Below are 15,371 nucleotides of genomic sequence, written 5' to 3' on the forward strand. Positions count from 1 at the left end.
AGACGCCACAGTGCTAGCTGTTTCGAAAATGAAACTGGTTGTTGTTTGACTGCGAGAGGCAACGAAAAGAAAACGAAAACAAGACGGGTATTAGCTTAAACCCCCCGTGGAGGGTACAGTGTTTCACCCCGGCACAACAGAGGCGGAGGTACCCAACGGTAAGGACTCCACGCGGCGACATATTTTTTGTGAGGGAGGCAGGCCTGTGCTGTCAAACCACGACAACAACAACACTTGAATCAGTTCTCCTCTGTTGGCTTCGTACGTTCATGTGTCGCTGTTAATTACTACTTTCAAACACTCGGCTATTTCTGCCATTTTGTGTGGGTTCAGCCCTGTGCTGTGCTGTATGCTGCCTGAGTATAAATATGGCATTCAGCCATGTCCTGCTGTCTGTTATGGTCCCAGACAAGACTAAAGGAAAGGTCTCTTCCTTTTTTTACAGCTGGGAATGTTGAGTAAACAGCAAAGCTGGATGGGACGTGACGTTACTGCACTGCAATGGAGGTAAATCAAGCTCATTTCTTCAGTTGACATAAGAAACACCATAGCTTTGCTTTGAGGCAGTGTGTCTGGATTTGAAGTGGACACAGTACATAGATTAATAGGTTAATGTCACCCATCTTTCCCACCTACAATACAAACTACATATTATATCACACTACAAGATTCATTGTTATTACAGTTGGGTTAGCCAAAATGCCTTCTTTAGGAATATTTAATCTTCTTTTAGGTTATTTTTGTTTGTACTTAATTCTCGTTTTGTCATCACTGACTCTTGTTTGTCCTCCAAGCATTGTAATCATGGTTTTGAGTCAACACAATCTTAATCTGTGGTGTCTTTCAGACCTCCTTGTGGTATTATTATCTACCTGGAGGCTTTTGGATTTTGCTAACACCACTATAACTAACTCGAGGCAGAGACCCTTGTCAAAGACCCATTTGTTTGGTTTTTGTTTCACTTAACTCGTTTCGGTCTAACTGACGCCATACCTCAAGTTTCATATAGGCTACACACTAGGTACTCGGTGAATTTGTCATTGAATCAGTCACAAATTACAAATTTACTTTGCTTTTCTGACACATTTTCTATATCTACTCTCCCTCAAAATGTAGGCATGTGTGGAAATACTTGAGTAGCCTATTTAAAACAAGAGGCAGATTGTCCTTTAACCAGGAAATCTACCTTTAAATCCATTTGTCGGCAAGGATTCAGCTATGGCGTTGCTGCTCTGTTCCTGATCCTGACCTCTGACCTCTCCTTAGAGGGATTAACAGATCAATAGAGTATTCAATAATGAATAAATCAATTCAAAATCAAGGCTGGTGTTGATAGTGAGGCCTCAGTGGAGGCTGTGGTCTGTGCTGTCTTCCAAAATATAGGTTGTGTAAGCCTTGAAGTGAGTTGATGATTAACCAACATATGATGTGTAAACCCTTCTCCTTATCATCATTTTTACCGCTCGTCTGTATGTCTTCAGCCCTCTTCTTCTCTCTCCCTGCTGTTCTCTGTGCTCCAGTCTGTAGCAGTGGGCTCAGCTACTCGTTGAGACTGAAGCTGCCGTCACTATGGCGCACTTTGACACAGAGTACCAGCGCCTGGAGGCGTCCTACAGCGACTCTCCCCCTGGAGAGGAGAACCTGTTGATGCATGTGCCTGAAGGAGCCAAATGTACGACACACATACACAAATCACAAACAAATCGCAAACTTATCACACACAGAAATGCACCCTTCTTTTTTACACTGATAGTGATGCCTAACAACCTCAACACTATTACTAATCGTTAACAAATCTTTTGCAGCCCAATGGCACCACATAGAAAACCTGGACCTGTTTTTCCAGAGAATATCCTTTTACATGGGCGTGTATTCCCTTACAGTTGAATTGTGCTTTATTGCTTCTGCACCATCAAATAAATGTGCAGTATTCCTTAACGCCCATCACGTCTATAATCTGCACCAGAAGAATGGATTCACCTGTATGCTGCTGGGAGAGATCTTTGAGCTGGTGTATGTATCCCATCCATCAGAAATTATGTTTCTGAGAGACTCTCGTGTCTGTACGAGATTAATTTATGGCAGAGCTTGATCCTCTTTCTCTTTTTCTCCTTGCAGTCAGTTGCTGTTTGTGGTTGGCTTCACAGTGTTCCTAGCTAACTGTGTGGACTATGACATACTGTTCGCCAACAAGTTTGTAAATCACACGGATTCATCTAAAGTCACCTTGCCTGATGCCTTCCGCCCCATGGAAGTCTGCAGTGCCCGGTGAGTGTGACACTGTGTTAAGTTGATTTAGTTGATGATACTTTTTTGTTGAAGCTGCAGTTGTAACTTTACTGCGAGTGTGTAGCTGAGGAGAGGTGTTTGCTCAGGAGGGTGTTTGTGAGGTACATAGCAGTCAACGCTTTACTATTCAAACAGACTCTTTACATTTGTACATGATGTAAATCGGTGTTTGTCAAATTGCGTGCTGTGGCATACTGGTGTGCCGTGATGCCAGTCCAGGTGTTGGTTTATCGGTATGTTGTGCGTACCTCTGTCCTAATAAAGAGGCAAACTAGCTACTAAAAAAACGGGGAACCTATTTGTCGTCGTTGGTGTGTGGGAATTGTAGGTGTGTCACACATCAAAAGCTCTGATTGGCAGCCATTGTGAGGGTTGATAACATTTAAAAGAAGAAAGCCATGACTGGGACAATGGATTGCTTTATTGTACGAAGCAAAGTACAACAAAGCACCAGTGAAGACAACCTACCACTGTCAGTAGACAGTATCACGAAAGCTACCTGTCTTGTTTTTTTCTGATTGTTATTGTCTTATGTCGTGATAGGACTGATAACACACACATCACTGAAGCTATTGTGCAGAGATATAGATACAGGTGTGTCTTGAGATTTTGGCATGCCCTTTGGTGTGCCTTGGGCACAAAAAGCCACAAAACCACTGATGTGAATTATCATATGGAGCTGTCCTTTATTCCTTAGTTGTTTATCTCCCAGTCATACCTTTTGCATGAGAAAACATAACTTGAACAAGCGTAAATATGCAAACATGTAGAAAGTGATGTAACCACCACACTGTTCTATACAAGCACAGTGCACAACCTCAGTTAATAGTGAATTGCTGCAAAACAAGCTGAGCAAAAATTGTCTCTATGTAGTCTAACTGTTTAGCTTAGTTTGCCAAGTATCCTAAAAGTTGGCTAATTCGTGTTAGCTACTGGCTGAGACAAACCAGCCCCTCCTCCCACGCCCAGCAGTAACATTACCTGCAGGCAGTGAATCACATCAGCAGCAGAGGGAGGAGGACAGAGGACAGGACGAAGGACTGATACTGACTGATGAAAACCAATAACAGACAAAACTAACAACAACAGGCAGGGACATCATAGGCAAAGGTGAAATGCCCAACACTGCAAAACAGAAAATAGAAGGAAGCAAGGCTACACTGCAGTGTCAGTGACAACAAGTCCTCCGTGTCCATGATCGTCTCTCAAGACCACAAAAGTCCCCATGATCCCCTACTTTGACCCCTGGAAATCTTCCAGTCATCTATGAGCCACCATCCAGTCAAATAAGATTTCCATTTTTCCAGTATTGTTCACGTGCTTTAGGGGCATGTCTCAAGGAAAAAGTCAGTTGTTCCATAACATAAATTTCCTTAACTACTTTCTGAATCGCTAAGGAGTATTGATAAGAGTAGCTGTATCTATAAAATCCTAGCAATATCCATCTCTGCCTGAAAATGTGATGTGTGATGTTTGATATAAGAAACCCCAAACACCCTCCTAAGCAAGAGCAGTAAAATAAAGGTTTTATTGTCACTGATAAAAAAGCTGAAACATGTCATGAGTTAAGAAATTTAGGTTAGCAATGATGTGTTTATTTTTGCCGCATGGAAACATTAAACATGCTAAAACAATTAGACATTTTTTAAGAAGGATATCGAACATCTTTGAATTATAGCATGGCATATTTTCTCTCACAGTATCCGAGACAATGCATTTGTGATCTTCGTGCTGATAATCTCTGGGGTGTTCTGGCTACATCGTCTGGTCAAATTCATCTACAATGTCTGCTGCTACTGGGAGATTCGGTCCTTCTACATAAACGCACTCAAGATGACGATGGTAAGACCAATACAATTATCTTTGAGAGGGATATTTAAGATTTTTGGCCATTAAATACATCTAGATTTCTTGTAAGAGTCATTGCACCACTAACCATCACTTTCTCTCTTCAGTCAGAACTCCCCTATGCAACATGGCAGGAGGTTCAGGCCAGGATAGTGGAGATCCAGAAGGAGCACCAGATCTGCATCCATAAAAAGGAACTCACAGAGCTCGACATTTACCACCGCATCCTTCGCTTTAAAAACTACATGGTGTGTCCGTTTGTGATAAAACGTTAATCTCGCTGTTTAGCAGCTGAGCTGTTTATGCCTCACACAGCTACTTTCAAGCACAATGAAACAGTGTGACCTCAAACCAAAACTTTCTTCCTTCTCAAGGTTGCCATGGTGAATAAATCACTCCTTCCTGTGCGTTTTCGACTTCCTGTTCTCGGGGAGTCTGTGTTCTACACCCGGGGTCTCAAGTACAACTTTGAGCTCATCTTCTTTTGGGGACCAGGTGCGTCTGTGTTTGATGTGATTTATTACACACGCTTAGTCTGCATGTGTCTGCATTCCTGTGGTGTCATATTCACATGACGTGAATCATTTGCATGCATGCACTCATATATTTACCTACTGTATTTGTCAAGGCTGAGCTTCATTTTATCTCCCTTGTTTTTTGTCGTTGTTGCTCTGTAGGCTCTCTGTTTGAGAATGAGTGGAGCCTGAAACCAGAGTACAAGAGAGGGAGTAACAGGCTTGAGCTGGCCGACAGGCTAGCATCCCGCATCCTGTGGATTGGGATTGCCAATCTGCTGCTGTGTCCAGTCATTCTGGTGTGGCAGATTCTCTACGCCTTCTTTAGCTATACAGAGGTAGGCAGTTCACATACACACGCAACTGTTATGCAATTCTTTTTGTTAGTTAAGTGTTTTAGACAATAGTTTGTTGTGTGTTTGTGTGCCTAGGTGATCAAGAGGGAGCCTGGTTCTCTGGGAGCGAGATGCTGGTCTCTGTACGGTCGATGTTACCTGCGTCACTTTAATGAGTTGGACCATGAGCTCATGTCACGCCTCAGCAAAGGCTACAAGGTCAGTGAATCTCCTGCCAGTAGTTGATGCTATTTAAAGGGACAGTTCACCATCAAATCAAAAATATGTATTTCTCCTCTCACGTTAAGTTCTGTTTGTCAGTCTAGATTGTTCTGATGTGAGTTGTCAAGTGTTTGAGATATCAGCTGTAGAGATGTCTGCCTTCTCTCAGATATAATGGAACTAGATGGAACATAGTTTGGGGTGCATTAAGTGCCCAAAAATACATTTTTAAAAACTCAACAGCAATGTCTCTCTCCAGAAATCATGACCCAGTTACTCAAGATAATCCACAGACCTTGTTGTGAGCAGTTGCATCTAGGAACTATTTTCTTAAAACTGAACTACACCTACCAACTGTATCACCGTCCAGAAGGAGGCGTACATCTTTTGCTAGCTCCCCTAGCACCACTGAGCAAGCTAAACTTAGAGCTCAGCCAAGAAACATGTCGAGGGCGGCTGTGGCTCTTGGGGTAGAGCGGGTCGTCCACCAATCAGAAGATCAGCGGTTTGATCCCAGGCTCCCCCAGTCCGCATGTCAAAGCATCTTTGAGCAAGATACTGAACCCCATATTGCTCCTGATGGCCGTTCCATTGGTGTAGGAGTGTGTTAAAGCTGTGTAGCAGGTGGCACCCTGCACAGTGTGTGAATGTGTGTGAATGAGTGAATGTGACTCATAGTGTAAAAAGCGCTTTGAGTCGAGTCCATTTACCAGTCTCCCATCTATACCATGCTCTTACTGCTTATATTGGTGCCACTGCCTGTAGAGTCAATAATAAAATGCCCGTTTCCTCATTTTTCTCTTCCTTTGTTCCTCTTTTTTATTCAGGCTGCATCCAAGTATATGAACTGTTTCCTCTCACCACTGCTGACGGTGGTTGCCAAAAATGTAGCCTTTTTTGCCGGGTCTCTTCTGGCTGTCCTCATCGCGCTGACTATCTACGACGAGGACGTTCTCGCAGTGGAACACGTCCTCTCGTCAATCACTCTGCTGGGAGTGTGTATCACAGTCTGCAGGTAGGGGATTAGTGTCACGAGGATAATCTAACCTATCTAAACACACATGATGATTTTATTTAACAGAAGCATTTTATAAACGCAGAGGAATCATTTAATGATGATTCAGAGTAACATGACAAAGCCATAGAAGCTTATTTCCATTGTGACTCAATGAGAAAGGGTGGGGAGAATGAACTACTACAACTACAGTAGCTAAATGGCATCACGAGATCATTGCTAGTCACCTACAAATGATTACCTTTGTCACTGTACATCAGATCTAAATATAAAACATGAATTGAAGACACAAATCTTCAACTACGTGGAGTGTTAAGGCTGCTAACCATGAACCATTTCTTTATTGCCCTTTTAAAGCTACCCGGAGCCGTAATCCCTTTAATGCTCCTCAGCAGCTTATTCTGCTGTATAACTGATGAGTATAAGAGGGTTTCCTTCCTTAAGTAGCTCTAGACTATTTGATGTCTGTTAATAGCTCTAAATTGAAATAATGATATATTTGGGAACATGCTCATGAATTGAACTATGTGGAAAAATCTAGTTCTAGTTATATATTTTTATCATGTACATTCAACTATCCATCAGAGTGTTCACAGTTACATCCAGAACTATAGACTTTAATTTGTTAATTGCTTCAGGAAATCCTCACTACCAGTTTTTTCCTTAATATTACTCACTAAGAGTGTTTTCAGTCTTGTAAACACCACCTCTCTCTTTCTGTGTGTCTCTTCAGATCATTTATCCCAGATAAGCACATGGTGTTTTGTCCTGAGCAGCTGTTGAGGGTCATCCTGGCTCATATCCACTACATGCCCGACCACTGGCAGGGCAATGCACATAGATATGAGACTCGTGACCAGTTCTCCCAGCTCTTCCAGTACAAAGCAGTGAGTATGAATACTGAACTGGGAATAAATATCGAAACTCTGAATAATTCGGAGGGAATAAAAGAGCAGTGTGTAGGATTTAGTGGCATCTAGCGGTGAGGGTTGCAGATTGTGATCAGCTGAGACTTCTCCCATGTGCCAAACATGAACTCCCGGTTAGGATTCCTTCAGTGTTCATTGTTCAGGAGGTTTTAACCGGGAGCTGAACTATTCACAGAGGTCTCTTCCTCTTCAAAACAAATGAACCGTGTGATTAAAATGAGCACAGATACTAAATAAAGCAATATACAATTGCAAATCAGTGTTTGCACTCAACGCTGCTCACATTTTTTCTCAAATAACTTAAGATCCAGATGTTCAAGAGGTTTTTACTAGGAGCCACGTAATCCACAGAGGTCCCTTCCATCTTCAGAACAAACACCCAGTGATTTAAACCAGAAAAAACACTGAATAAAGTGGTTTCAAGTTAAAAAATCTGTGTTTTTCTGATGCTGCTTATCGCGGAGGGGCTGCTAACTATGGTGGCCGACACAAAAACGCGAATGGCCCTATCTAGAGCCAGTGTTTGGTTTGTCCATTCTGAGCTGCTGTAGAAACATGGCAGTACAACATGACAGAATCTGTGGACAAGGACCTGCTCCCTATGTAGATATAAATGGCTTATTCTAATGTAACGAAAATACAATTCTTATTTTAAGGTGATTAAACACCACAGAAAATATACTCCATTTCTGCCAGTACATTTCCTAAATCCTACACACTGCATCTTTTACTTTTTAAAAGTGTGCTATATACATGGTGGACATTTTGTCATAAAATCTGAGGTGTAAGTAATTAACATCAATGATGGCTGTATTTAAGATAAGATACACCTTTATTGATCCCACAATTGAGAAATTCCAGTGTTACAGCAGTCAAGGGTAAAGAGTCAAATTAAAGATTTCAATATTTAAAAGCTTAAAAAACTAGGCATGCAGAAAAAAGAACAAAAAATACAAGAAACAGCAATAAATAATAATAATATATGCCAGTTTCAAGGCCCTGCAAGTGTGGAAACTGTCTCAAGGACATCAAGCCATCATTAATGTTTTCACTTATGTGTGTGCTGCTTCTACAGAACTATGACGACTCTCAAAAAACAAAACCTTGGTAACACCAAATATTTCTGCTATTTGCTATCAAGAAGTTCGTATGAAGTAATAGTGCCATGCTAAAAAGCACCTTGTTGGTATTAAGAAATGGGATTTACATTACATCCCTGACAGTCCAAGCTGGTTGCATTTTGAATATTTAATCTTAAAGGAGCCATATGTAAGAAATCTAAAGCAAATAGTCGTAAAATCCTCCTAATATGTCACAGAGACTAAGGAATAATGTTCATATAACATACTGATCTCACTGACAACAATAGTACAGCCAGAATATTCGCATTTTTAAAAAAAATTTTACGGTCTGCAAATCATGTTTATGTTTTGAATTTGTGTTTTGGCCTGTTGTGCCACCCACCGCCGTCTACCAGTCACGCAGTCAGTAGAGTCTCAGCATCAGTTACAGTTACGACTGAGCTACAACAGCACGACAAGCAGCATTAGCAGTGTCCCAGTACATAGCATTAGCAGTCTCCTCAGCTGTATCCCGACAGCAACGTTAGCAGCAGAGAAGCCGGGCTTGCTCGAATGGTCCGCTGGAAGATAGAAGATCAAGGATGTGGTGACGCGGCCCTGCCACGGCAGCTGCCCGTGGGCAAACAAATCAGTCTCCAGCGTGCCGCTGTCCAGCAACCTTGAATCTGTAGGGGAGGGGGGGCGGACACGACTCGCGGCAGTATTTTGAATTTGAGTGCAGTAACTGTTTTGGCTACATTCTTACATACAGCGCCTTTAAAGTCAGAAGTGTTCCTCCATCCATCAAAATGACAGTGCCATTTTAAGTGTAGTAATTTCTTCTTTCTTTCTTCTTTCTTCTTTCTTTTTTAAAAACCTGCTTTCATAATCCTTTGTCTCACGGTAACCCATCTGCTTCCAGCTGTCTACTTGAGGCTGTGGGTGCGGTGCAAATTTAAATCATGTGTGCAAATGGTGTAGTCTACTCAGACATCAAGAAACAGTCATTGCTGCAAGTGATGGAGGCTGAAAAATGTGCAGAGGTAGAGCACCTGCGGTTGAAGCTGCTCTTGTCAAGTGGACTGATGATACCTCGTCACATGATGCAGGTGTAATCAAATAGCTGTACATGTTGTGAAATATTCAATAAAATACAGTTAATAGTGAAGCTGTTCATTTCATTACTTTATATTTATGTAGTAAATAAACAGATATTAATTAGACAGTAATCTGTATGAGAAACAAAGGAACACTGATCAATCAGAAGTGCCTTTGATGGATGCTACTCTGCCTTTTGAGTGTACAGTGTCAACCCTCTCCCCTGTTTTCTTCCAGGTGTTTATTCTGGAGGAGCTGATAAGTCCAGTGGTGACTCCCATCATCCTGATCTTCTGTCTGAGGAGGAAGTCTCTGGAGATCATTGATTTCTTCAGGAACTTCACTGTGGAGGTGGTCGGGGTTGGAGACACTTGCTCCTTTGCCCAGATGGACATCAGGCAGCATGGACACCCTGCGGTAAGAGACCAGCACATGTGGTGTGCAGTCAGACAGACATAGACAAGTGAAGACAGGCTTGAAAAATACCTACATTAATTATGTATAGACTGAAGGGTTGCTGCAGTTATTGGTATTACCAGTGCTACACGGTGATCAAGCATACACTGATTACATTACCTGCCCACTGCCTCCACCGTCGTGTCACACTTTTCTTTTTAACTTAATTAGGCCAAAAAACTAATATAAAATACTAAGCATGTTATTTAAGTCTGGCCATGGATGCTACAATTATAAACTGAAAGTGTCTGCAGGAGCAGAGTCGCAGCACAAAGTGGCAGGAGTCAGATGTCACTCATCATGTGACGAGTAAGGGGAGTTGACTGATAAGACAGTGGCAAAGGATTTGGTGTCAAAGCGAAAAGCAAAAGTGCATATTTGGCGGTATTACAGATTTAAACCCAGTGCTAACAGGACACCTGATAACGTTAATGAGGCAATCTGCAAACTTTGCCTGATGAAGGTGGAAGCAATGTTTCTTATCTACAAACACACCTTCAAGCGCACCATAAAAGTGAGGCTGTAAAAACAGGGCCCTGCAGTGAAAGCTCAAACGCAGCTTTAGATCTTCAGTTAAAGATTAAAGTAATTACTTTACAGAAGAGATATTGAGCAGCATCAGTGAAAACATGTTGTCATCGTGGCATCTCTAATAGACTGTAACATGCATTAGATTCATTCATTCAACAGTGAAATATGAGTGAATGAGTGTCTGTGTGCTTACTGTGGGCTGACCTTCTTTCCATTCTCTGTAGTGGATGTCAGAGGGGAAGACAGAGGCGTCCATCTACCAACAGGCAGAGGACGGGAAGACGGAGTTGTCTCTGATGCACTTTGCCATCACCAACCCCCAGTGGCAGCCTCCTCGGGAGACCACGCACTTCATCAGCCAGCTGAAAGAACGGGTTCACAGAGAGGCCACGGGGGCTCCTTCAGACTCGCATCCACTCTCACTGTCCGAGTCTGAGGTACGGTGATAAACTGATGTCAAGTATCACAGTGGTCATAAGTTATATGTCATCACACCCACAGAGGTAAAAACTGATTTACTCTCCTGCCACTTGCAGCCAAGGAGCCTCATCGCAAACCTCTTGGTGGGTCCCTCTACGCTGACCTCCATTCATTTTGGTAGGGACAGCTCTTTGACCAATCATGCAGTGGCTGGCTTAGGCGACGGGGCGTCCGCCCTACGCTCCCTCTCCCCAATCAGCAGCAGTCTTCACCTGAGAGGCAGTTTGAGTGCGGCTCACAGGGCGTCCGGCCACACTTCAACTATGAACAAAGCAATGGCAGGCTCTGGGTAGGACAATCATGCCTCAACTTAAATCCTTTTCAGGCTCTGTGCAACACTAGATATTTACTGAGCAGCTGGAGGAAAATCTAAACGTGCTTCGCCATGGATAACCTAGTTTAAACCCTCTCTTTTCATTATCTGTTCATCCCTGTCACCTCCTCTTCATGTCCTCATTTTCTCCACACGTCTGCATTGTCTTTCTGTAGGACTGACGCCCGAACTGTGAGCTCAGGCAGCAGTGCATGGGAGGGTCAGCTCACCAGTTTGGTCCTGTCAGAGTACGCCTCCACTGAGATGAGCATCCATGCTCTTTACATGCACGAGGTAATTGTGTGTGAGCATGTGTGGGAGGAGAGTGGAGGATATCTGCGTGAGGCACAAACTGAATAAAGCAGTGTGTTGCCACGTTTGTCTTCTTACCCTAAATATCTCACAGATCTTTTTTATCTATTCTTCTTCCTATCATTTTTACCCTGTAGCTACACAAGCAGCAGTCCCGTGGCGAGCTGTCCCGTCACACATGGCACCGGCAGGAAAGCGACGAAAGCAGTGACAGCGTCCCGGATGAAGTGAGGAGTGAACCTAACCCTCACTCCAGACACTTCCCTCGCTCACACACTTTCCCCACCACAGTTCCCAGTCCCAGTGCCATTCCCACCTCAGCTTCAGCCATCGGTGGTACCACTTTGGGCCAGGAGGGGGCTTCATCGCACAGCAGCAGCAGCCAGCAGCGCTCTAGTGGGCCTGCCACAGGTACCTTTTTTATTATCTCCTCATGTTTCACATCACATGCATTTCAGTGCTGCTTGTTTTAATATTATTGCACTCATGACTATACAAAACGGCAAGTAGGCTGTTTCAGCAATGGTCATTTACCTTAAACTTGCTACCTTATTTAGGTAAAATGAGACAGTATCGTATAGATAACTCCTCATTTCAACTTCACAAATCAGCCGTATCTCATCTAATGCATAGCTTTCAAAGCAAGCTCCAGGAATTACTAGAAACAGAACATTGCCCACAACATTTAAGTCTTCCAGGAAAGTATTATTCTTGGCATGGACAGCCCTTTTCTCAGCACAGTAGCTCTCCACGTCCTGTACAGATCAGTGTTAATTACTGACACTTTTCACCACTGTCTCTGTCTTTCTGTTTTCCAGAGTCTCTAGGTTCAGGGGGGAAAATAGTGAGGTCAGCCCGGGGTGTGCCCATGGGAGGGTGGGCAGAGGAGGGTCAGTCAGCACCACGACACCATGAGCCACTACCAGAGGAGAGCTCAGAGGATGAAATGCCTCCTCACATACACAAGGTGAATGCTGTTTGTGTGTGATTGGAACGGTGATGTTAATTAATCTGTGTGCACTGCAAATAAATGGACGTCTTTGTTCTCTTTCTCTTACTTTAGATCACATAACCAAGCCATGTGAATAAATATCAGCATCCCACCCTCCATCGATGTCCACACACACGTCCTCATCCTTGACCAAACTGTTTCTCCATCATCTAAACTGACACAGGTGAAGATGTGTCAGAGAGGAGTACCATGATCCCTACGAACACTTTACTAGTGAAATCATCCGGATAAGTTGCGACTGATGCCACCATCGACCATTCAAACATACTGTAAGACTTACTACATGCCTACACAGGCAAACAGGGTAAATATCTGTATGTGTGCACCAGAAGAGGACCTACAGGATCCAGTTATTTCTAACAGCCATTGAAACCATCAGATAACACTATGCTCTTTTATAACATCAAAAGATAACATCATAAAAGTGCATGTGCTGCTGGGATGTAAACGAAAATAGTGAATCCTTTAAAGTATGGCGCTAGTGCTGTAGAAAAATACACAACAGTTCGCCCAAAATGTTGTCACAATAATCCTAATTGTGCTGTCTGTATTGTTTCCCTGTTGTACAATCAGATTGCCCAGGAGGTGAAATTTGAAGAATGTATGGTGTCTCTCTGACAATAGCAGCATTCACCAAAATGTGTTTAGAAAGATTCTGGTGACACAATTACTTGCATTGTGTTTATGTTACCGTACCAGTGGCAGGAGGCTGTGTATCCTACCCTGTGCTCTGTATTTCAGCTTCTGCCTCTCCACAAAACAAATGAAGGCCTCAAATAGTCATATCATTTTACTCCTGATGGATTTTTTTATTTCTCTGCATTTATTGCATTTAAAAAGTTCATGTGAATTTTCTAAACCGTTAAGAAGCTTCTCCCAGAGTCTGGCTCAGTTTGCACACATAGACGCTTGTTTAAAAGACCACTGTACAGTGTAGCCCGGCGTTCTGCTCGCACACATGCACTGTGTAAATAATTGTCATCAGGTTATTTCACAGAAATCATTCATAATATTTATTTAATTAAATTCACACAGTTATAAGGCCATTAGTCTGTGACGTGTAATCAGACAGGCACATTTTAATCTGATTTAACCCAGGTTTTCATTGTTAACCATTCATTACTTTTCAACACTTTTATAAGGGCGCAGGAAACAATGGAGGTTGTTTTAAGCATGTAATATTGACTTCTGTGCCATACCCTCAAGCACAAGTGCATGACCATTGTCCACACATTCTCCTAACTGTCCTCCACATCCTGTTAGATTACAGCATGACCCCCCCCCCCCCCCCCCCCCCCAATATCCTGTCATTACGCAGCAATTTCTTTAAAAGATAAGAATTTATGCACTTTAATAATCTGTTGATGCAGAGGGTGTCACTTAACTGGGATTGTTTGTATGTGTATGTTTTCGTATATATATATTTTTTAATTATTTTATTTATCAGAGGGATGTGCCATGATGATTGATTGTTGTGAATAAAGGTTTGGTATTATGTTGTACACTTGGATGGGGATAAAGAAGCACTGTCATACTGTTGACCCAGTGTGGTGAAGGGTGCAGTGATGTAGTGCGGTGAATTTAGATGAAAAGTGATTGTATCTGGCTTTTGTTATTTGTTTTATAAATCCTGTAAAATACCATTTTGTACAGCTGTAAATTCATCCATTAAAGGCAAGGCAATGATGCAAAGGCTCTGTGTGTGTATGTTAGACTGAAAAACAACTACCACGACAAAGTGACACACAGTGACTGACTAAATGTGCATATTTTGTAGTTAAAAGCCGTTACATTATAAGTTTGCATTCAGTTATTAGCGATAACGTTTTCAACATCTTTGTATGTACAGTTAGCCTAGGTTAGCATCAGTTAGCTGCTATGACAATCTAAAGTTTGCATAAGGCTAACTATCTTAGGACTTGGGTAGCTACCTAGCATCAGTTAGCTGCTAATGACAATCTGAAGCAAAGATCTTTGTCTGAAGTTGGCATACGGCTAACCATATTGAACTTTGGGTAGCTACCTAGCGTCAGTTAGCTGCTAATGACAATCTAATGTTAGCATACGGCTAACTATCTTGAACTTTTGGGTAGCTACCTAGCGTCAGTTAGCTGCTAATGACAATCTAAAGTTGGTATACGGCTAACTATCTTGAACTTTGGGTAGCTACCTAGCGTCAGTTAGCTGCTAATGACGCTCTAAAGTTAGCATACGGCTAACTATCTTGAACTTTTGGTAGCTCCCTAGCGTCAGTTAGCTGCTATTGACAATCTAAAGTTAGCATACGGCTAACTATCTTGGACTTTGGGTAGCTACTTAGCATCAATTAGCTGCTAATGACACTCTAAAGTTGGCACACGGCAAACTATCTTGAACTTTGGGTAGCTACCTTGTGTCAGTTAGCTGCTAATTACGCTCCAAAGTAAGCGTACGGCTACCTATCTTACAACTTCCGGTGGCTAGCTAGTGTTAGATGCTTACAACGCTCTAAAGTTAGCATACGGCTAACTGTGCTACTACTTTGGCTGGCTGGCTTTGGCTAGCTAGCTAGCTAATGTTGGCTGCTAACAGCGCTCTAGAATTAGCATACGGATAACTATCTTGACACTTCAGGTTGCTAGTTATCGTTAGCTCTTAATGTTCCAAAGTTATTGAGATTTCCATGGCAGTACAAACGAAAATATTGAATTTTTAACTGTATTATCTTCATATTTCGCCCAATTTCCTCACTTCGCAGAGCCCGGATAGCTCAGTCGGTAGAGCATCAGACTTTTAATCTGAGGGTCCAGGGTTCAAGTCCCTGTTCGGGCGGCGATTCTTTTGCTTTTTCTGACCTGGCTACAGCCGCTCTAATGAAGGCGTCACCATCATGTGGGGGTCGGAAGCTCAGGTCCGAGTTCGGGCATCGATACTTTTTCTCTTACTTCACATCTCCGGCTGCTCTTATGACGGAGC

The 15,371-nt window shown here is 42.6% G+C and overlaps 1 protein-coding gene and 1 non-coding gene across 3 annotated transcripts; both read left to right on the forward strand.

The window, feature by feature from the left end:
* atg9a (ATG9 autophagy related 9 homolog A (S. cerevisiae)) lies at nt 1-14,108 on the forward strand. 2 transcript variants are annotated; one of them, XM_033643157.2, is made up of 20 exons: nt 1-158; nt 446-507; nt 1,521-1,672; nt 1,806-1,849; nt 1,949-2,013; nt 2,119-2,268; nt 3,990-4,131; nt 4,245-4,385; nt 4,512-4,632; nt 4,815-4,990; nt 5,084-5,206; nt 6,037-6,224; nt 6,958-7,111; nt 9,550-9,729; nt 10,524-10,736; nt 10,836-11,068; nt 11,269-11,386; nt 11,542-11,815; nt 12,223-12,371; nt 12,468-14,108. In XM_033643157.2, exons 3-20 carry the CDS (start codon nt 1,570-1,572, stop codon nt 12,474-12,476), a joined length of 2,583 nt encoding a protein of 860 aa, XP_033499048.1. In that variant the 5' UTR covers nt 1-158; nt 446-507; nt 1,521-1,569; the 3' UTR covers nt 12,477-14,108. The 2 variants fall into 2 exon arrangements, with proteins under 2 accessions (XP_033499048.1, XP_078031280.1); XM_078175154.1 differs by lacking the exon at nt 1-158 and adding an exon at nt 183-261.
* A 1,046-nt stretch (nt 14,109-15,154) lies between these two features.
* Nucleotides 15,155-15,227, forward strand: trnak-uuu (transfer RNA lysine (anticodon UUU)). The gene has a single exon. It is a non-coding gene; the product is annotated as a tRNA-Lys (tRNA).
* Nucleotides 15,228-15,371: the final 144 nt, after the last annotated feature.

This window comes from Epinephelus lanceolatus, chromosome 15 (genome assembly GCF_041903045.1).
Source record: "Epinephelus lanceolatus isolate andai-2023 chromosome 15, ASM4190304v1, whole genome shotgun sequence".
Classification (NCBI taxonomy): Eukaryota; Metazoa; Chordata; class Actinopteri; order Perciformes; family Serranidae; genus Epinephelus; species Epinephelus lanceolatus.